Below are 16,307 nucleotides of genomic sequence, written 5' to 3' on the forward strand. Positions count from 1 at the left end.
GTGCGAGTGCTTCGCAGTTGAGGAGACTCCAAAATACCGCGAGGAGCTCCTTTCAGACGCTTTTCTGGACAACGAGACGGACGCAACCCGGCTCCGAACGCAGACAGCTGTTCTCGTGAAGATTCGAAGCATAATCAGTTATTCAGTTAGGGTACTTTGTTTACAGGCAAAATCAATATTTACTCTATGTCAGATTGCTAAATTAGAGGCCAAGACGAGTGATGATTACCGACCCTGACCCAATTGTCTTGACTGCCAGCTGTGAATAATCAGGCGTATGCAGGCAATAGAGTCCGTATGAAATGCATGAAATAGATATCATATATCACTCGCTCACCGAAAACTTGGTATACCACCACAAATCTAATAATTCCCAAAACCATGTATCTGTATCCTATCAACCATGTATGCCATATATTGTTCTCCGTGACCTAACCAAATAACCAATCTAAAAGTTCGAATACACGCGACCTTCAAACGGCTGCAACGTCTCAGGCTCCGAATCATCATAGTTGCTGACAAGCAGCTTCATCTTCTTGGACCGTTCAAACGCTGTGAACGGTTTGGGATCCGCTGTGAAGTTCAGAGCGACAAGTGCAACCTGGTTGTCGGTGCTGAGTTTTGTGTAAATGAAGGTGTCCTCGTTTTCGGGGTCGACTAAATCAAAGACACCGTAGATGAACAAGTCGCGATAGTCCTTTCGCAGAGCAAGCAACTGTTTCCAAAACGAAAGCACACTCTTGGGATCCTTCTCCTCGACCGCGACGTTGATTTCTTTGTATTTGTCGTGTGTTCGCATCCAGGGAATGCCAGTGGTGAAACCACCATTTGGTGTGGAGTCCCACTGCATAGGCAGCCGAGCATGGTCGCGCGCCATCTTCCGCAAGCCCTGCATAATGCGATCCTTGCGGGTCGGATCGCTGGACTTTGACAATCGCTCAGCCTCCTTGTAATAGTTAAGAGCCTCGATGTCTTTGTACTCATCGATTGGCCAATCACTCGGCATGTTGATCATGCCAATCTCCTGGCCCTGGTAGAGAAAGAGAGTGCCGGTCAGAGTAACCATGAAAATCGCCAGCATCTTTGCAGACGCCTGCCAGAATTCGGGTTCGTCGGAGGCAAATCGTGAGATTGCGCGACCGTTGTCGTGGTTCTCGCAGAATGCAGTCGTCCAGCCGTCATTACCCTCGATAAACTTTTGCCATTTGGTCATGATCTGCTTCATCTCGGACAGTTTCCATTCTGTAGGCTCATACTTGTCTTCGAGACCGTGACCCATGCCGAGATGGATCATATCAAACTGGAAGACCATGTCAAGCTGCTTCTCGGATGCCCCGACGTACTCGAGAACATGCTTGGGATCGGGAGTGAGGGAGAGCTCGCCGACAGTGAAGACGTCGTAGTTACTAAGGACCTTGTCGTGCATCTCCCGCACGAACTCGTGGATGCGTGGGCCATTGCAATAGAGATGTGTAGCAGGCTGGATGAAGTTTGACGAGTCGACGATTGGCGCATCCGGGAAGTCAACATGCTTACTGTACTTGTTCACAGTGTCGACGCGGAAGCCGTCCACGCCTCTGTCAAGCCAAAAGCGCATGGCGCTGTCGTAGATCGCATTACGAGTCTCTTCGTTTTCCCAGTTGAGATCAGGCTGTGACTCGGCGTAGAGGTGGAGATAGTATTCTTGAGTAGTCTCGTCCCATGTCCCTAATCAAGTATTAGCGAGAGTCTCGTCGTGTCGCTACGAGTAAACTTACAGGCGCTATCGGCAAAGTAGCTTCGGTAGTTTGTAGGCGGGAGTCTGTTGCCATGCTCGTCGTATCTGGGAGGTCGCCAAAAGTACCAGTCACGCTTGGGGTTCGTTTTTGAGGAGCGTGACTCCTTGAACCACTGATGCTCGGTGGACGTGTGGTTGACAACCAGGTCAAGGATGAGCTTCATGCCGCGGTCGTGGCAGGCCTTAACGAGCACATCGATGTCTTCAACGGTCCCGTACCTCGGATACACAGCTTCATAATCGGATATGTCGTAACCCATGTCTTCCTGGGGACTGTCGAACATCGGCGACAGCCACACAACATCGACACCGAGATCGTTGAGGTAGTCGACCTTCGAGATTAGGCCTGGAATGTCTCCCCAGCCATCACCATCGGAGTCCTTAAAGCTGGCGGGGTAGACCTAAGACTAATTAGCGGGGAAATGCGACAAGGTGAGCAGCTTCAGAGTGTCTACCTGATAGACGGTCGCATCCTTCCACCAAGTCGCCGTTGACTGTCCTGTTTTCACTGAATGCGGAGACATAGCTGTTGTTGGTGCCGAGATCCTGCTTGGCCGGGGCATTGCGGGGAGCTTTATATGGCGTGTCTCGGTGTAACTACCACTTATGGAGAGTTATCTCGGAGCGAGCAAAGTCGCCGAGGTGGAACGACAATGCGGAATGCGTGGGGGAACAGAGGCATCTGAAAGGCGTGCCTGGCCGCCATACTCGGCCCGCCGCATCGCCGCCGACTAAGGCCCGACTCAAGCCCGAGTTTATGCTGTGGTTGCGGTCCCGATAGAGCGCCGCACAAACTCCGAGACCCACACCAAAGCAATGTTGCAGGTGTCAGAATTAAGCGGCCCGGCCGGAGGCGTAGACTCGTCCGCCCCCGCCACACCTGCTTTTTGGCATCTATGACTGCTATGTGCCCACTTTTCTGTATTTGATAACTATAATTGGTGTTAGTATATTCTGCGTCATAATAACAATTAAATGAGAGTTCACTGAGCATCCAGGAATGGGTTGGGCATTCTTAACATGTCAGGTGTCATTGCAAGGTGTGGCTGGGGTGTGGCGCGTTTCCGTCCGAAGATTAAGCTCGAGCGAGTCGCCGCGCTGCCCCGCAAAGTCCCCCGCGTCTCCCCGGACCGGACCAGTCCCCCCTCAGCGTGGAGGACCCCAGAGTCCTGTAGATCGAGGACTTCTACTCCGCAGATAAATACCAGTCCTCGGCGCCATAATCCTGAGTGTCATTATTCGCACACCACTCACTCACCATGGACTCTTCCTCTGCAAAAGAAGCTACTAAGGACTTGCAACCGTCCAAGGCGGTTGCAGCGAAACATGCCTCGGACGCCGAGCACAGTATGACGCTCGCCCGCGGCCTTCGCCTTTATCCTAAAGCCATCGGCTGGTCCGTCCTGCTCTCATCCGCGCTGGTGATGGAGGGCTACGATCTAGCCCTGCTAGGGTCCCTCTACGCGTCCCCTGCCTTTAACCAGAAGTATGGCAGGCTGACCCCGAACGGAACATACAAGGTCCCGGCATCTTGGCAGTCTGCTCTCTCGAACGGTGCGCGAGCCGGTGAGGTCATTGGTCTCCTCATCAATGGTGTGGTATCAGAGCGCTGGGGATACCGCAAGACCATGGTCGGCGCGCTGACTGCCATGGTGGCGTTCATTTTCGTGTTGTTTTTCGCACCCAACGTCGAGACGCTCGTGGTCGGTGAAGTACTCTGCGGCATCGAATGGGGGATATTCCAAACCCTGGCTGTCTCCTATGCGTCCGAGGTCTGTCCCGTGGTTCTGCGACCCTACTTGACCACATATATCAACATGTGCTGGGTGTTTGGCCAATTTGTTGCCGCTGGTGTTAATCGCGGTGCCGTCCAACGCCATGATCAATGGGCATACAGAATTCCCTTTGCCATTCAGTGGGTCTGGCCGCTTCCCATCTTGATTGGCTGCCTTTTCGCGCCAGAGTCTCCGTGGTGGCATGTGCGAAAGGGCGACCACGAGGGCGCAAGGCGAGCTCTCCAGCGTCTCACGTCAGGTAATGATCCGAACTTCAGCATTGACGATACCATCGCTATGATCGAGCACACCAACGAGCTCGAGAAGGAGCTCTCAGCTGGCACTTCCTATTGGGATTGTTTCAAGGGTATCGACCTCCGCCGGACAGAGATTGTTTGCGGCGTCTGGATCGTGCAGACTCTTTGTGGCCAAAATATCATGGGCTACTCAACTTATTTCTTGGTCCAGGCCGGTCTCCCTACTGTGCACTCGTTCGACATGTCTATGGGCCAGCTCGGTCTCGGTCTCCTCGGCACCATGGGTTCCTGGTTCCTCATGCCTCACTTCGGACGCCGCACGCTGCATCTCACCGGTGTCAGCACACTTTTCGTCATCTTGTTCATTGTCGGCTGTCTTGGCTTCTCAGACACAACTAGCGCCAAGTGGGCGGTCGGGGCCATGCTGATCGTCTTCACGTTTGTCTACGACTTCACCGTCGGCCCCATCTCATATTCTCTCGTGACGGAAATATCGTCGACCCGCCTCAAGACCAAGACCCTCGTGCTGGCCCGCAGCTGCTACAACATCAGCAACATCGTCGTCAACGTGCTCACCAACTACCAGCTCAACTCGACGTCCTGGAACTGGGGCGTCCGGGCTGCCTATTTCTGGGCTGGCACTGCATTCATTTGTGCGGTCTGGGAGTTCTTCCGACTACCCGAACCAAAGGGTCGCACGTACAGCGAGCTCGACATACTCTTTGAACAGCGAGTCTCGGCCAGAAAGTTCAAGTCCACAAAAGTGGATCCGTTCGACGGAGAACATCAGTACACACACCCGTCTGAGGTCATGGAGGATGTGTCTTTGGAGAAAATCGACAAACAGTAATTAGTGCTTCGATGTTCAGCAAGTACTGTGTTGTTTGAGAGTAGATAGTTATGGTTGCCTTTGGCCGTCGTTGGAGTTAGTTTGGATGTATTGTAGTAGGATTACATGATCTATAAACCAGAGAATATCTTGTGACCACTTTTATTTACCAAATACGAATTGGCGGTTTGAGTCTGCCGAGGAGCCTTGAAACTGCCATGACCTCGCCGAGAGCAGATAGCCCAACACGACCGGACACTCCACAGAAATGGTTGGGGAACCATGGGAACGCGTGCCGACGATGCTGTGACGGCATCCATTCTGCCCCAGATGGACATATCCGCCTGACTGTGTCCGCAATTGTGCCGTATAGTCATGACGCCGCTCAGAACACAACAACATGCAGAATTTCTTGAAACCACGATCGTCTCCACCTTATGTAGCATGAAGATCAGTCCGCATGTCGCGCTGTTCAACCCGATCTCTGACGTCGGTACTGATCCTTCCCCTTTCGAGCCACAAGTTCATTTCCGTGTCATGGAACCCAAACATAGTCTCGTCATAACCAAACCTCAGATCGGTCGCCAGGACTCCATCTTGCGAGATTCCGGGGCTTGGAATTTGTAGGTGTCGCGTGATGGGGGAGATCATAGACGGCAGTGTCTGATTGACAATCCTCAAGAGAAGTGGTAGGAACCTTGACTTGCCGCCTCGGAGTTTGTAGATCAGAGAGAAGAAATAATTGAGATAATCTTCGGGACCGAGCTCAAAGCATGACGTCTTGGCTTCTATGGACGGAATGCACGACAGGACGTCCGTAAGGGTGCATGCTACATCATATACCTTTTCAGTCTACACACACGCGGTCAGCAGCTACAGTCTTCGTACACACAAGGATTCCAAACATACTAATCCAATGCCGTGAACCTCCATGCTCTGTTGCGGAAGTTTAAACGTGGACAGTGTCAGATCTCTGGCAATCAGCAGTGGATACCGGAAGGTCATGCACTCATTGATGGAACTGCTGGACAGAAATCCCAACGACGTGGACAAACGCCAGATCATAGTTCGGAGCCACTGCTGAGAGACACGCAAGTTTGCAGTCTGGTCATCCGAAAGATCTACAGCCGACGCTGGTACTGCCGCAAGCACCCTTTGCTCGAGGGCGACAAGAGACGGCGGCAAGCATAGAGCATCGGCTTTGTTCCACAAAGCCATAAATGTTTCGTCAAAGGGTCGAAACAATTCCACCAGATATCGAAAGCCAGCGCTGACTTCACTCGAGTTCTCATTGAGCGGGAGAGTTTCCGACGTAATTTGCAGCGTTATTGGCCGATATCGTCTAATAGCGTGAGATCTGCCGAGCGTTAGCGAGCCAAATTCCGGCTGAAGTGACGGCCCAATGCGTACCTTTCGGACACTAGAAGCAGCCAATATAGATTTTGCCAAAGGGTTTCCAAATACAGCGCCTCTTCAGAAGTGTCGTCTGATTTGACTGTCCGAGTCGAGTACAATGTGGTAGCCTCGCGAAGGAAAAACCACCCTTCGCGTTGTAGTCCGAGACCAACGTGACAGCAGTAGAGAAAAAAGGATATTGTAACAGTTTCAAACATCGGTTCCGCCAGAATATCTAGTTGTCGACGAGCTGCCAGCGCTTCGTCTAGCAACGCCCGGCCGTGAGAGATGTCGGCGTCCAGCTGCGAGCCGTCGGCGCCAGAGATTGCATGCTTGACCCCGCCGGTCTGGATAATCACAAATGCACAAAACGAGACAACCAAGCAATAGGACTCTATCGAATCATTCATCAGAATTACATCCCGTTGGAACTTTTCACGGTTCAGAATTGGTAGAGTTGAATGTAGTCTCGTGAAGAAAAACTCGGTGCAGCCGACAACGGTCTCTGAAGATAACAGGCCGGGCTTCCGCGCAAATTCACCTGCACTTTCCAAGCCTGATCGATCCAGTTGAATTGGGCGGGCCGCATTATTGGATTGAGCAGCGCGGAGAGCTGAGATCACGTTGGCTTTGTCGCCTTGCCGGCCCTTGCGCTGAGGAACGGCCAAGTATGTGCACGACAATGCAACAAGCTTGCAGTGCGTACAAGGGTACCTCCCGTCACATTTCACCTTTCTTCGTCGGCATGCATCACAGGCCGTTTTCATTTTGGCGTCTCAGGCCGCTATCCTCCTCGAGGGAGTGGTTGCGCTTGTGGGAACGTTGTAAGGATCTGGGGAAGCATGGTTAAAGGGTTTAGTAACCCTTCGCAAGAAGCTGGATGTCGACCCCAGTGCACCATGCAGAGTGGTTGGTCGCGGATGGGGCACATGGTGCTACTGGGGAAATATTCTGGGATCTTTTAGTCTCATTACCATAATATAATCAGCTCTTTCATTCACGCGGTCGGAATTGCATGGCCAACGTCAGAGCTCTACGTCGCTAATATCCATTATTATCACATCTCCGAGCCTGGCAAAGCCGCTCGGTGAGAAATGAACCCGTCTAAGTTTACTATTTATGCTCACGATCCACATTCGCATCTGGTCCGTATACGGTATCATCGCGCGTCTGCCCAAGGTGTCAGCGTAAAAGCTGCTCTCTTGCACTCTGGTCATCGGCCCGGTTGCGACAGACGGGGTAAACCATCCTGCCCTCTATTGGAAAGTATCCCTCTCGAAACAAATTATCTTTTACCCGCCATCTGGGATTGACGGCACAGGGCGAACAACTCATGGACCTGGACTGCCATGAGCATTCCATTCTGAAACGAATTGATCCCCGTGTCAAGCTCGTCCATCGCGTTCGTAATCCACCGAGATAGTCCACACTGCAGAAGTAATCTCGACAAGAGATCGGCACGATGTGGGTGGTTTTGAAGCCACGCCAAATATCCCGAAGAGCCTCAGTATCGACGACGCCGGTGATCACACACTTGCCGTCCCGTTCGCGCACCCGACTTTGAAATACATTGTCTCTGCGTGATTGTTGTTGAGCCTGCGCGGGTTATGCAGGGTCGGTTTCAACAGCTAGTCGTATGTCGTAGTGGCCGGACTTGAGAGGCTTGTCGGTTTGCGCCATCTCGCAGCGCTATGATATGATGGGCCAGACTCTCAAGGGCCGGACCCGGTCGAGTGCATGGAGGCTGAGTTTTGTCAAGGTTGCATGGGATATCGTCAGACTGCGGAGGCTATCGACTGCGGAGGCTTGTCTCAATAGCCTCGTGAGTCGTGGGCGAGCAGCCGAAAGCGTCCAGTGGCATACGAGCCCGAAGTAAATGCTGGCTTCGAATTGGCATGGGTTGCCGTTTGGAATTTGTTACAGGGGTTGGACTAATCGGATACTTCATGAGGCGCCTCTCACGCGTCTCGCGAAACATTCTGGCAAATCAGATCCTCCCAGATTGATTTTGACGGAAGTGTACTGAGATGGTATGGGCCGACATGGTCGCCGAACTCGACTCTGACGTAAGCGACTCCGTTTAGTGCAACAGACGATAATGCGGGTATGACGGATGATTAGACGGGCAGGTGACAATCTCTTAAAAGAGACTAACTGGTTGTCTACAACATGCACGAAGGCATAGATAGAATGCAATACTTCCGTGGATCACTGTTTCGTTACGACCTGGACGATCGACTCCACAGCACTCTATTAAACACTAGCCAGAACAAGCTCGCGTTTATTTTGTCGGGGTGACGTATTCTTGGGACCGGCGAGATGACAGATTTTTATTCCTCTGCTTGTCCGTCGCTCCTGAAAAAAAATCTAATGTCGAGGTCTGTGGCCAGGATACCAGGATCGAGTATGCGTTCTCCGGTTCGACAGTCGGATATACGCCAACAATGGTGCTAATTTGGGTTGAATCCACTTTCAGTTCAAGTCCGTCATATGGCGAGTACCCACTGAAAATCGTGGGAATTGTTATGTCAAGCTGTGGACATCCCAGTAAACCAAATCCAAGTGGGAACAATTCGAGGAGACGCGTTTAACCATACCGTCAGCCCTCCAATACCCACCAAAGATTCTTTCAGGTTCAATAGCATCTCTCACAATTGTATGGGTTCTTACTCTTAGGCGGGACCCAGCTTTGGAGCCGCGAATGTGCTTGGTAAATACCAGATCGGTGTTATTTATTGTTCTACGCCAGAAACGCATCACGTAAGCTCAAGCGCTCAATAGTATTTGTGCTCGTAGACAAAACTGTGAACAAATAACGCCGCATGACTCCAATTTTGTTTTCAACCCATCCCGTTGTATATTGACCTAGAGAGCAACGGTCAAGTCTGGTCGTCGCCGACCTGGAAAGAAGACGAGACCTGTCCCAATATCCACGACTCCTTGAGCGAGCGCGAGACCATCAGCAGGTCCTCGATCGCGCGCACGATCGACGTCGCGTGGCACTCGATTTCATACGCCTCGGTCGCGGTAGTCGTTCTATCTTTGCCGGAGACCTGGAGGCCAAAGAATTTAGTAAATTTGGTGTCAAGTGATTAAATCGCCAAACCCCAGGATACGGACCGGTGCGAGGGCGATTATGGCCGAGTATTCGAGCACGATGGTATTTGCCGCCTCGTTTATCCGTTCTATGCCAACTGAGTTAGCGTGGAGCGCGTGAGTGCCTTAGGATAACGTACGATTGATTGTGAGGGCTCGTTGTTGCGATTGCTGGGCCGGATTCGACATTGCGATAAAAAATACCAAATCGCGAAATGGTTTGTGTGGGCGACCGTCGATTCGAACCGTCGGCCATCCATAGTATCCATACTCCGGGGCCGCACGTGATGTCGACGAATAGAAAGCCTGGACCGTCCGGATAAAAGGAACTCCGCCAAATCTACTCGTCGACAGGACTGTCGGTTCTCTGCGGATTTAGGTTTGGGATTGTCGTATGATACGGCGATAGGCTGGATTGCGATCAAATTCGTATCGCCATATAGAGCAATCGATGGGGTTTGCAAATGGAAGCGGTTTGGTCATTTTATATTTATCTCCAGCTTCTCGTAGAATACACGGCAGAGCAACTACGGGTTCAGACTTCAGAGAGAAAAAATTCGTTAGACAGAGCAGGAAAATTGTTCTGCATTAGCAGTTCATTCTGACAAGAACTGTGTCGCGCTCGTGTCTTCCTCTCCGACCCCGCCAACCAGCTATGCCAATAAGCCTGGGAAAGGACAAACGCCGATTATACTTGCGGTGATGACAGCGGTTAAACCTAGAGATCATGTATTAGCCGAGACAAGTATCGATCGCAATGTGAATAGATTATCTGCGGATTAAAATAACTGGATGGTTTGCGACGGCGGACGGTCGCGCGGCTCAGACTTGACGCCAGCCAGCCCTGCGTCGTGGCTAAAACACAAATCACCCACGCATCGAAGCTGGTGCGCAATTTGTTTGCCACTCCATAATAATGTCGAACCAATCCGGTATTAAAGGTAATTTACGGTTAGCGGCGACTGGCTGGATATAACTGACGGTTGGTGCGAACAGCGTCGGATGCGCTGCTGGATGCGTTCCGGGCGTTCACAAGCGATCACGGGGCTCGGACGTTGCTCGTCAAGATTGAGAATGGTAAATTTTTTTTTGTTCGATTGACCAGGTCAAAGTAATGCTAACGGGCGACAGAATCGCTCGAGCCGGGCGAGATCATCAAGGCCGAGGCCGGCTACTTTGACGACGCTGCGCTGCTGGCGCCGTACGTGACCGACACGGAGCCGCTGTACATTCTCTACCGGACAGACAGGACGACGATTTCGACCGGTCTGGTGCTGATCTCGTACATCCCGGACGCGGCCCCGGTCCGCCGCAAGATGCTGTACGCGGCGACCCGCAACACGCTCGCGCGCGAGCTCGGCGGCGACAGGATCACGGCGTCGTTCTTCACGACCGACAAGCGCGAGATCACGCCGGACGGGTTTCGCAAGTTTGCCGAGCACGACAAGGTGAGCCAGCCGCTGACGGACGAGGAGCGGGCGCTGCGGTCGGTGCGCGAGGTCGAGGCGACAGAAGGGTTTGCCGGCACGACGACAAGAAAGTCTCATGTGTCGTCCGGCCTGGCGTTTCCGATCAGCCAGGCGGCCGCGACGGGGCTGGCGGGTTTGAATGGGGCGGCGGCGGGCGAGTACAATTTGGTCGTGCTGGAGATCGACGTGCAGAACGAGAGCATAGAGTTGGCGAAGCAAGCCCAGATCGAGGAGCCGACGCATTTGCATAGCATGATTTCTACGGAGCAGCCGAGATACACGTTCTTCCTGTTCAGGCACACGGTCGGAGACGTCGATCACGAGTCATTGGGTATGTTGACAGTAGTCCAGTCGTTGGGGGACGTCGATGGGCTGATTTGTTTAGTGTTCATATACACATGTCCGGGCGGATCAAAAGTAAAGGAAAGGATGCTGTATGCGTCATGCAGGGCTGCGATTGTGGCCGAGGCCGAGGCGGCAGCGGGACTGAAAGTTGACAAACGGGTACGTGTTTTATGTGTTTAGAGCATGAGTTTGGATATTCCTGACGATATCAGATCGAGGCCGGCGACGGGTCCGAGATCACGAGGGAGTCGCTAGTTGCAGACCTTCATCCTCAGCAGCAGGAGAACAAGCGTGCGTTTGCGAGACCAAAGGCACCGGGCCGACGACGTTAGATTGAATTTTTTTTGTGCGGTTTGACAATTAAGGGGGCATTGAATGGATTAATATCTAGACAGCCTGAATGCGATTGCAGAGAGCGTAGAAAATACAAATATTAGCACAAGACCAAAACGTCGATTACTTTACTCCATCAGAGTCGGACCATGTGTTCGGAAGAGACGTGCGGATGAGAAATGCCGACCGGATTGTAATTAGCAGATACGCTGTGGTCGGATAGGTGGAAATGCGTCTTGTTGGCTGCTCGTACTGGCCATCGAACCGCCTCGAACCGCCTCGAACCGCCTCGAACCGAACCGGATGAATCATCGTCATCATCACATGAATGGGTTCAGGTTCGTGTGGGCACAAGCCGAGCCGCACCCCGCGCTGAGCCCTTCAGACCGAAGACTACGCGAAGATCGGTTGAGCGCGTGTCGTGGTTCGGCCATCAGCTGGCTCGCTGCTGCGAAGGCCACGCGACGCGACGACGCAGTGCCGAGGAAGAAGACGAAGCAGCAAGTTGCAGTCATGGACCCGGTTTCGGGGCCAATCGAGATTATCTTCCGGCATTGTGTCGGTGTGCAGCTGCAAATTAATTAATTGCAAACCAATAACTTACACTCTGTCGGACAGCGGGAAAGAGTCGCTTGGGTTTTTACGGTGTGGGTGCTCGCCCGACTGGCCGGAGTCCGATATATGCTCCGTCGTCGGCGTAACCGTGACGGCTGTTGCGGGGAAGATGCACATGTGCGGCGACATTCGGTGGCACTGGCGCCATTTGCACGGGAGCAGCGACCGAACTCTCCTCCGACACGCTCGTGACGACACCGCGGTCGATCGTCGCATACTGGCGGCAGAGAACCGCGCGACAGGGAACCGACAGGGAACCGATCGGGAATATGCTGCAACACCGACAGAGTGAGGAGTCCAGTTCTGAACCAGTCCCGGAAGAAGAAGTAGCAGCAGCAGCAGCAGCAAGAGACTGAGATGGATACGCGATATTGGATCACGGGAGCCCAAACAAACCCGGGTCTGGCTTAATAGTGCCCGTGTGCAGAGAACCGAGTTCCGTCCCATTCGTGGCACTCCCGCGTCATCGACTGCCACCCCCGAAACTAAGACTAATCTTAAATACTAACTGCTACCCCAGATACCATCCACCTCCACCCTACTCCAACGCCCTTACCCGCTCCCGTTTGTAGACTATCGCCGCGTGTGTCTGCTTCCTTCGTCATATATTTATCCTGTGCTCCCTCCCTCCGCCGCAATAGAATCGATCATCTGCCATGCCGCAAAAAAGGAAGACAGCCCCGGCCGTCAACCTCATAGGTACGTTGACTGGTTTGCATCTCCCGTCATCAACCAATAAACAACTAACCAATGTCGCGTCTCCAGCCGGCGGAACCGCGGGCCTGTGCGAGGCCCTGTGCTGCCATCCTCTAGACACAATCAAGGTCCGCATGCAGCTGTCGACCCGGAGCAGCAGAGCCGAGGGAGTCAGGAAACTGGGCTTCTTTGCGACCGGCGTCAACATCGCTCGCAAGGAGAGCATCTTCGGACTGTACAAAGGTCTCGGTGCCGTAATCACCGGCATCGTGCCCAAAATGGCCATCCGGTTTTCGTCGTTCGAGTTCTTCAAGACCGCGCTCGCCGACAAGACGACCCAAAAGACCAGCTCGTCCGGCATATTTTTTGGTAAGAATTGAAAATTTCGCTGCCGCACACAATTGTGCTGATTATGCACAGCTGGACTTGCCGCTGGCACGACCGAGGCTGTCCTCGTCGTCAACCCGACCGACGTCATCAAGATCAGACTGCAAGCACAGCACCATTCCATGGCCGATCCGCTCGACGTGCCCAAGTACCGCAACGCTGCCCACGCCGCGTTCACGATCGTCCGCGAGGAGGGCCTGTCGACGCTCTACCGGGGCGTGGTCCTGACCGCCCTGCGGCAAGCCACCAACCAAGCCGTCAACTTCTCCGCCTACACCGAAATCAAGGCCTACCTCAAGACCGTCCAGTCCCAGTACCACGACGAACTGCCGTCATACCAACACATGGTCATCGGCCTCATATCCGGCGCGCTCGGCCCGCTATCCAACGCGCCGATCGACACGATCAAGACCCGCATGCAGAAGGAAACCGCGATCGAGGGCGAGTCCGCGCTGGCCAGGGTGTCCCGGATATCACGCAACCTCGTCCAGCGCGAGGGCTTTTCGGCCTTCTACAAGGGCATCACGCCGCGGGTCATGCGCGTCGCCCCGGGCCAGGCCGTCACGTTCGCGGTCTACGAGCAGGCGTCCAAGTTTCTCGAGCAGGTCCCGCTGTTGAACGGCCAGTCCGTCCTCACTGCCGAGGACTAGCCGACGTTCGATTTCGCCAGAAAAGTTCTTTTAATGCTTTTTGAGTTGGAGCAACGGATCCGGTTTGGTCTTGCGTGTCTGTAGTTGCATCGTGGTCATTACTTCCAGGTTTAGAGCAGCAGTCTTGATTTTGGGACCAAATTGTGGCTTTTGTGATTGCTACCTTTTTCTTTTTGCCATCTAGCTGTCGATTAGGTCTAGCATAAGGGTTTGTTACTATGACATACTAATTATATCTAATTTTTTTTGATTTGGCCACGCCTGATGGCCGTCTTTTTTTGCGGGGAAACAAAACCCCACGTTCAACCTCGGTTATCGTCGGTGGTTGGATCGGAAAGTCGAAGTACCAGACCCTTACGGAGACTGACAACTATCCGATGGATCCACAGGCGTAGATGACAAGTTTGCAGTGCAGCTCAGTAAACTCGTCCGTGACTATTTTAAATCGTATAATTGAATGAATGCTATGAACTTTGACATTTATCAACCACAGAACGCCCGATAATGTCCAGAACCCGCCACCGCGTATCGTACAAAACCTCCGCTTCCAAACAAAAAAAACAAAAGGCTAGGCCAAACTGCCGGCCTGCTTGAACTTGCGCTTCTCGTACCACAGATCGCTCCGGCTCGAGCCTAGATTAATGATCTTGGGACACCCGTCCCGGTCCTTCTCGAGCCGCGTGCACTCGAAGCAGTAGAACGCGTCCGAGATGCCCTGACCGCCACAGATGATGCATTTGCCGGCAAAGTTGCCGAACGAGCATTCATCGCATATGCGGACCAGCGTCGTTGGCCGGACTAAAAACCTGTCAGTTGTTTGAACACAATAGACGCGCCCAAGCGGCGACTTGGGAATGTTACCGTAGCTGTCGCACACGGGACATTTGCCGTCGCATTTGTCGCAGAGACGGCCGATGCTGATGCCGGCTGTTTTGCGGCACATTACGAGATCTGGATGATGGCGGGACATTTTTCCACGGCGACGAACTTTTTTCGAATGCTTGAAATGCGACCGGATTGGTCACGATGCTATGACGGACTGCTAAACACAATACTCGCTCGAAACCAAGATCTGTTAAAATGTAATAAGGATCGTAGTCCGTAGTATGTAGTTGTGGGCGGAGAAATCGGGGTGGCAAGTGGATGACTGATGAACGAAATATTTGGGAACAAAATGGCTCGTCGCGCAGACCGAGAATAAACAATGCCCGGGCAAGAAGCTTCTAGGTTTTTGGGTGGGATCACTCCGCAAAAGTGAAACTCAAACCCGAGTGACGTCTGCGCAAACGCGATCGAGGATCCAAACACCACCAAACCTGCACATTATTCTATCACACGGCAGGCAATGATTAGATCGTACGCATGGACCGGGCTAGGACGACGACTGGCCACAGTGCGTGAAGCCCAGTTTGGATCAGCCCCGGCGGCGGTTTGCAGATCGGCTGAACGCACCACCAGACGACCGCCGTTCAGCCAGGCAACTTCGCCAAACATTCGACATTTCCATTCGCCTAGACAACATGGTCGACCACGGGCAGCGGCAAATTGCCCACGACCGGCTTCGGTGCCTCCTCGGGCGAACACGTACGCAACGTACCGGTACTTTGAAGGCGCGCGACCGTTTGTGTCGACCGACTACCGAACGCTCGTCAAAGGCGGCGTCGTGGTCGGCACGCTCGGCGGCATCTTCTATGTTACACATTTAGATATGTAGTCTGTCATTCTCTGGTAACGATCCGGATACTGACGCTTGAATATACAGGAGACGCCTGTCAGCGGGCGCCGCCGGTTCATGGTCGTCAGCGAGAACCTCGAGCGTCGGCTCGGCGACTACCAGTACCAGCAACTGCTCCGCCAGTACCGGCACACCATCCTGGCTCCTAACCACCCGGCCGCCGTGCGGGTCCAGAACGTCATGAAGCGGCTCATCCAAGTATCCGACCTGCCCGATCTGCGGTGGGAAATCCACGTCGTCAACGACCCACACGAATCGCCAAACGCGTTCGTCCTGCCCGGCGGCAAAGTGTTTGTGTTCTCCAGCATCCTGCCCATCTGCCAGGACGACGACGGCCTGGCCACCGTGCTGTCCCACGAGACCGCGCACCAGGTCGCCCGCCACTCGGGCGAGAAAATGTCCCAGACCCCGTTCTACCTGTTTGGGTCGCTGCTCCTGCAGCTCCTGCTCGGCTCGAGCGTCGACTTCTCGTCCGTCGTGGCCGTCCTGCTCGAGATGCCGGCCAGCAGGCAGATGGAGTCCGAGGCAGACTACATCGGCTTGCTCATGATGAGTAAAGCGTGTTTTGATCCTCGCAAAGCCGTCGATTTTTGGGGCAGGATGCAGAAGGTCGAGAGAATGCAGCCGATGGAGTTCCTCTCGACCCATCCGTCGAACACGACCAGAATCCAGCGAATCTCCGAGTGGATGCCAAAGGTAGGGGTTTTTTTAAAAAAAAAATATTTGGCCGAGTTTCGCTAATCCCGGTTTAGGCAATACAAACTAGAGAAATGTCGGACTGCTATGGGACGACTAATTTTATGAACGCGTTTGGGCTCACTCGGTAGTCGAAGTTTTTGGGTGTGTGTCAGACAAACAATCCAATTCATGTTAATTAATTGTGTAGAAAACCCATCCCGTAGTGCTCTGTAAACGGCGCGATAGTGGGCGTCCATGAACGCGTTTGCT

General features: G+C 53.2%; 8 protein-coding genes across 8 annotated transcripts; 4 read left to right on the forward strand and 4 right to left on the reverse strand.

Annotated features, from left to right (window-relative positions):
* Positions 1-169: 169 nt before the first annotated feature.
* On the reverse strand, positions 170-2,481 carry POJ06DRAFT_207459 (glycoside hydrolase superfamily). Its single transcript, XM_056185388.1, has 3 exons — positions 2,233-2,481; positions 1,758-2,178; positions 170-1,707 (listed from the first exon to the last, which is right to left on the reverse strand). The coding sequence occupies exons 1-3, from the start codon at positions 2,338-2,340 to the stop codon at positions 449-451; spliced, it is 1,788 nt and encodes a 595-aa protein (XP_056045433.1). The 5' UTR covers positions 2,341-2,481; the 3' UTR covers positions 170-448.
* A 645-nt stretch (positions 2,482-3,126) lies between these two features.
* POJ06DRAFT_193758 (general substrate transporter) lies at positions 3,127-4,659 on the forward strand (the record flags this gene model as incomplete). Its single annotated transcript, XM_056184925.1, has 1 exon — positions 3,127-4,659. One exon carries the CDS (start codon positions 3,127-3,129, stop codon positions 4,657-4,659), a length of 1,533 nt encoding a protein of 510 aa, XP_056045434.1.
* A 207-nt stretch (positions 4,660-4,866) lies between these two features.
* On the reverse strand, positions 4,867-6,867 carry POJ06DRAFT_74682 (uncharacterized protein). The gene is made up of 3 exons (XM_056191499.1): positions 6,049-6,867; positions 5,548-5,995; positions 4,867-5,490 (listed from the first exon to the last, which is right to left on the reverse strand). Exons 1-3 carry the CDS (start codon positions 6,798-6,800, stop codon positions 5,074-5,076), a joined length of 1,617 nt encoding a protein of 538 aa, XP_056045435.1. The 5' UTR covers positions 6,801-6,867; the 3' UTR covers positions 4,867-5,073.
* Positions 6,868-8,912: 2,045 nt separating this feature from the next.
* POJ06DRAFT_266594 (surfeit locus protein 5 subunit 22 of mediator complex-domain-containing protein) lies at positions 8,913-9,318 on the reverse strand (the record flags this gene model as incomplete). The annotated part of the gene is made up of 3 exons (XM_056189165.1): positions 8,913-9,086; positions 9,154-9,218; positions 9,270-9,318. 3 exons carry the CDS (start codon positions 9,316-9,318, stop codon positions 8,913-8,915), a joined length of 288 nt encoding a protein of 95 aa, XP_056045436.1.
* Positions 9,319-9,978: 660 nt separating this feature from the next.
* Positions 9,979-11,427, forward strand: POJ06DRAFT_74689 (uncharacterized protein). Its single transcript, XM_056191500.1, has 5 exons — positions 9,979-10,070; positions 10,126-10,206; positions 10,261-10,929; positions 10,984-11,102; positions 11,156-11,427. Exons 1-5 carry the CDS (start codon positions 10,046-10,048, stop codon positions 11,273-11,275), a joined length of 1,014 nt encoding a protein of 337 aa, XP_056045437.1. The 5' UTR covers positions 9,979-10,045; the 3' UTR covers positions 11,276-11,427.
* A 1,016-nt stretch (positions 11,428-12,443) lies between these two features.
* On the forward strand, positions 12,444-13,884 carry POJ06DRAFT_74692 (mitochondrial carrier domain-containing protein). Its single transcript, XM_056191501.1, has 3 exons — positions 12,444-12,590; positions 12,657-12,956; positions 13,008-13,884. The coding sequence occupies exons 1-3, from the start codon at positions 12,548-12,550 to the stop codon at positions 13,622-13,624; spliced, it is 960 nt and encodes a 319-aa protein (XP_056045438.1). The 5' UTR covers positions 12,444-12,547; the 3' UTR covers positions 13,625-13,884.
* A 308-nt stretch (positions 13,885-14,192) lies between these two features.
* POJ06DRAFT_266597 (PHF5-like protein) lies at positions 14,193-14,594 on the reverse strand (the record flags this gene model as incomplete). The annotated part of the gene is made up of 2 exons (XM_056189166.1): positions 14,193-14,422; positions 14,486-14,594. The coding sequence occupies 2 exons, from the start codon at positions 14,592-14,594 to the stop codon at positions 14,193-14,195; spliced, it is 339 nt and encodes a 112-aa protein (XP_056045439.1).
* Positions 14,595-15,222: 628 nt separating this feature from the next.
* Positions 15,223-16,245, forward strand: POJ06DRAFT_74695 (peptidase M48). The gene is made up of 2 exons (XM_056191502.1): positions 15,223-16,055; positions 16,112-16,245. Exons 1-2 carry the CDS (start codon positions 15,417-15,419, stop codon positions 16,184-16,186), a joined length of 714 nt encoding a protein of 237 aa, XP_056045440.1. The 5' UTR covers positions 15,223-15,416; the 3' UTR covers positions 16,187-16,245.
* The last annotated feature ends 62 nt before the right edge of the window (positions 16,246-16,307 follow it).

The sequence above is a fragment of the Lipomyces tetrasporus genome (genome assembly GCF_029532465.1).
Source record: "Lipomyces tetrasporus strain NRRL Y-64009 chromosome Unknown POJ06scaffold_3, whole genome shotgun sequence".
Classification (NCBI taxonomy): domain Eukaryota; kingdom Fungi; phylum Ascomycota; class Lipomycetes; order Lipomycetales; family Lipomycetaceae; genus Lipomyces; species Lipomyces tetrasporus.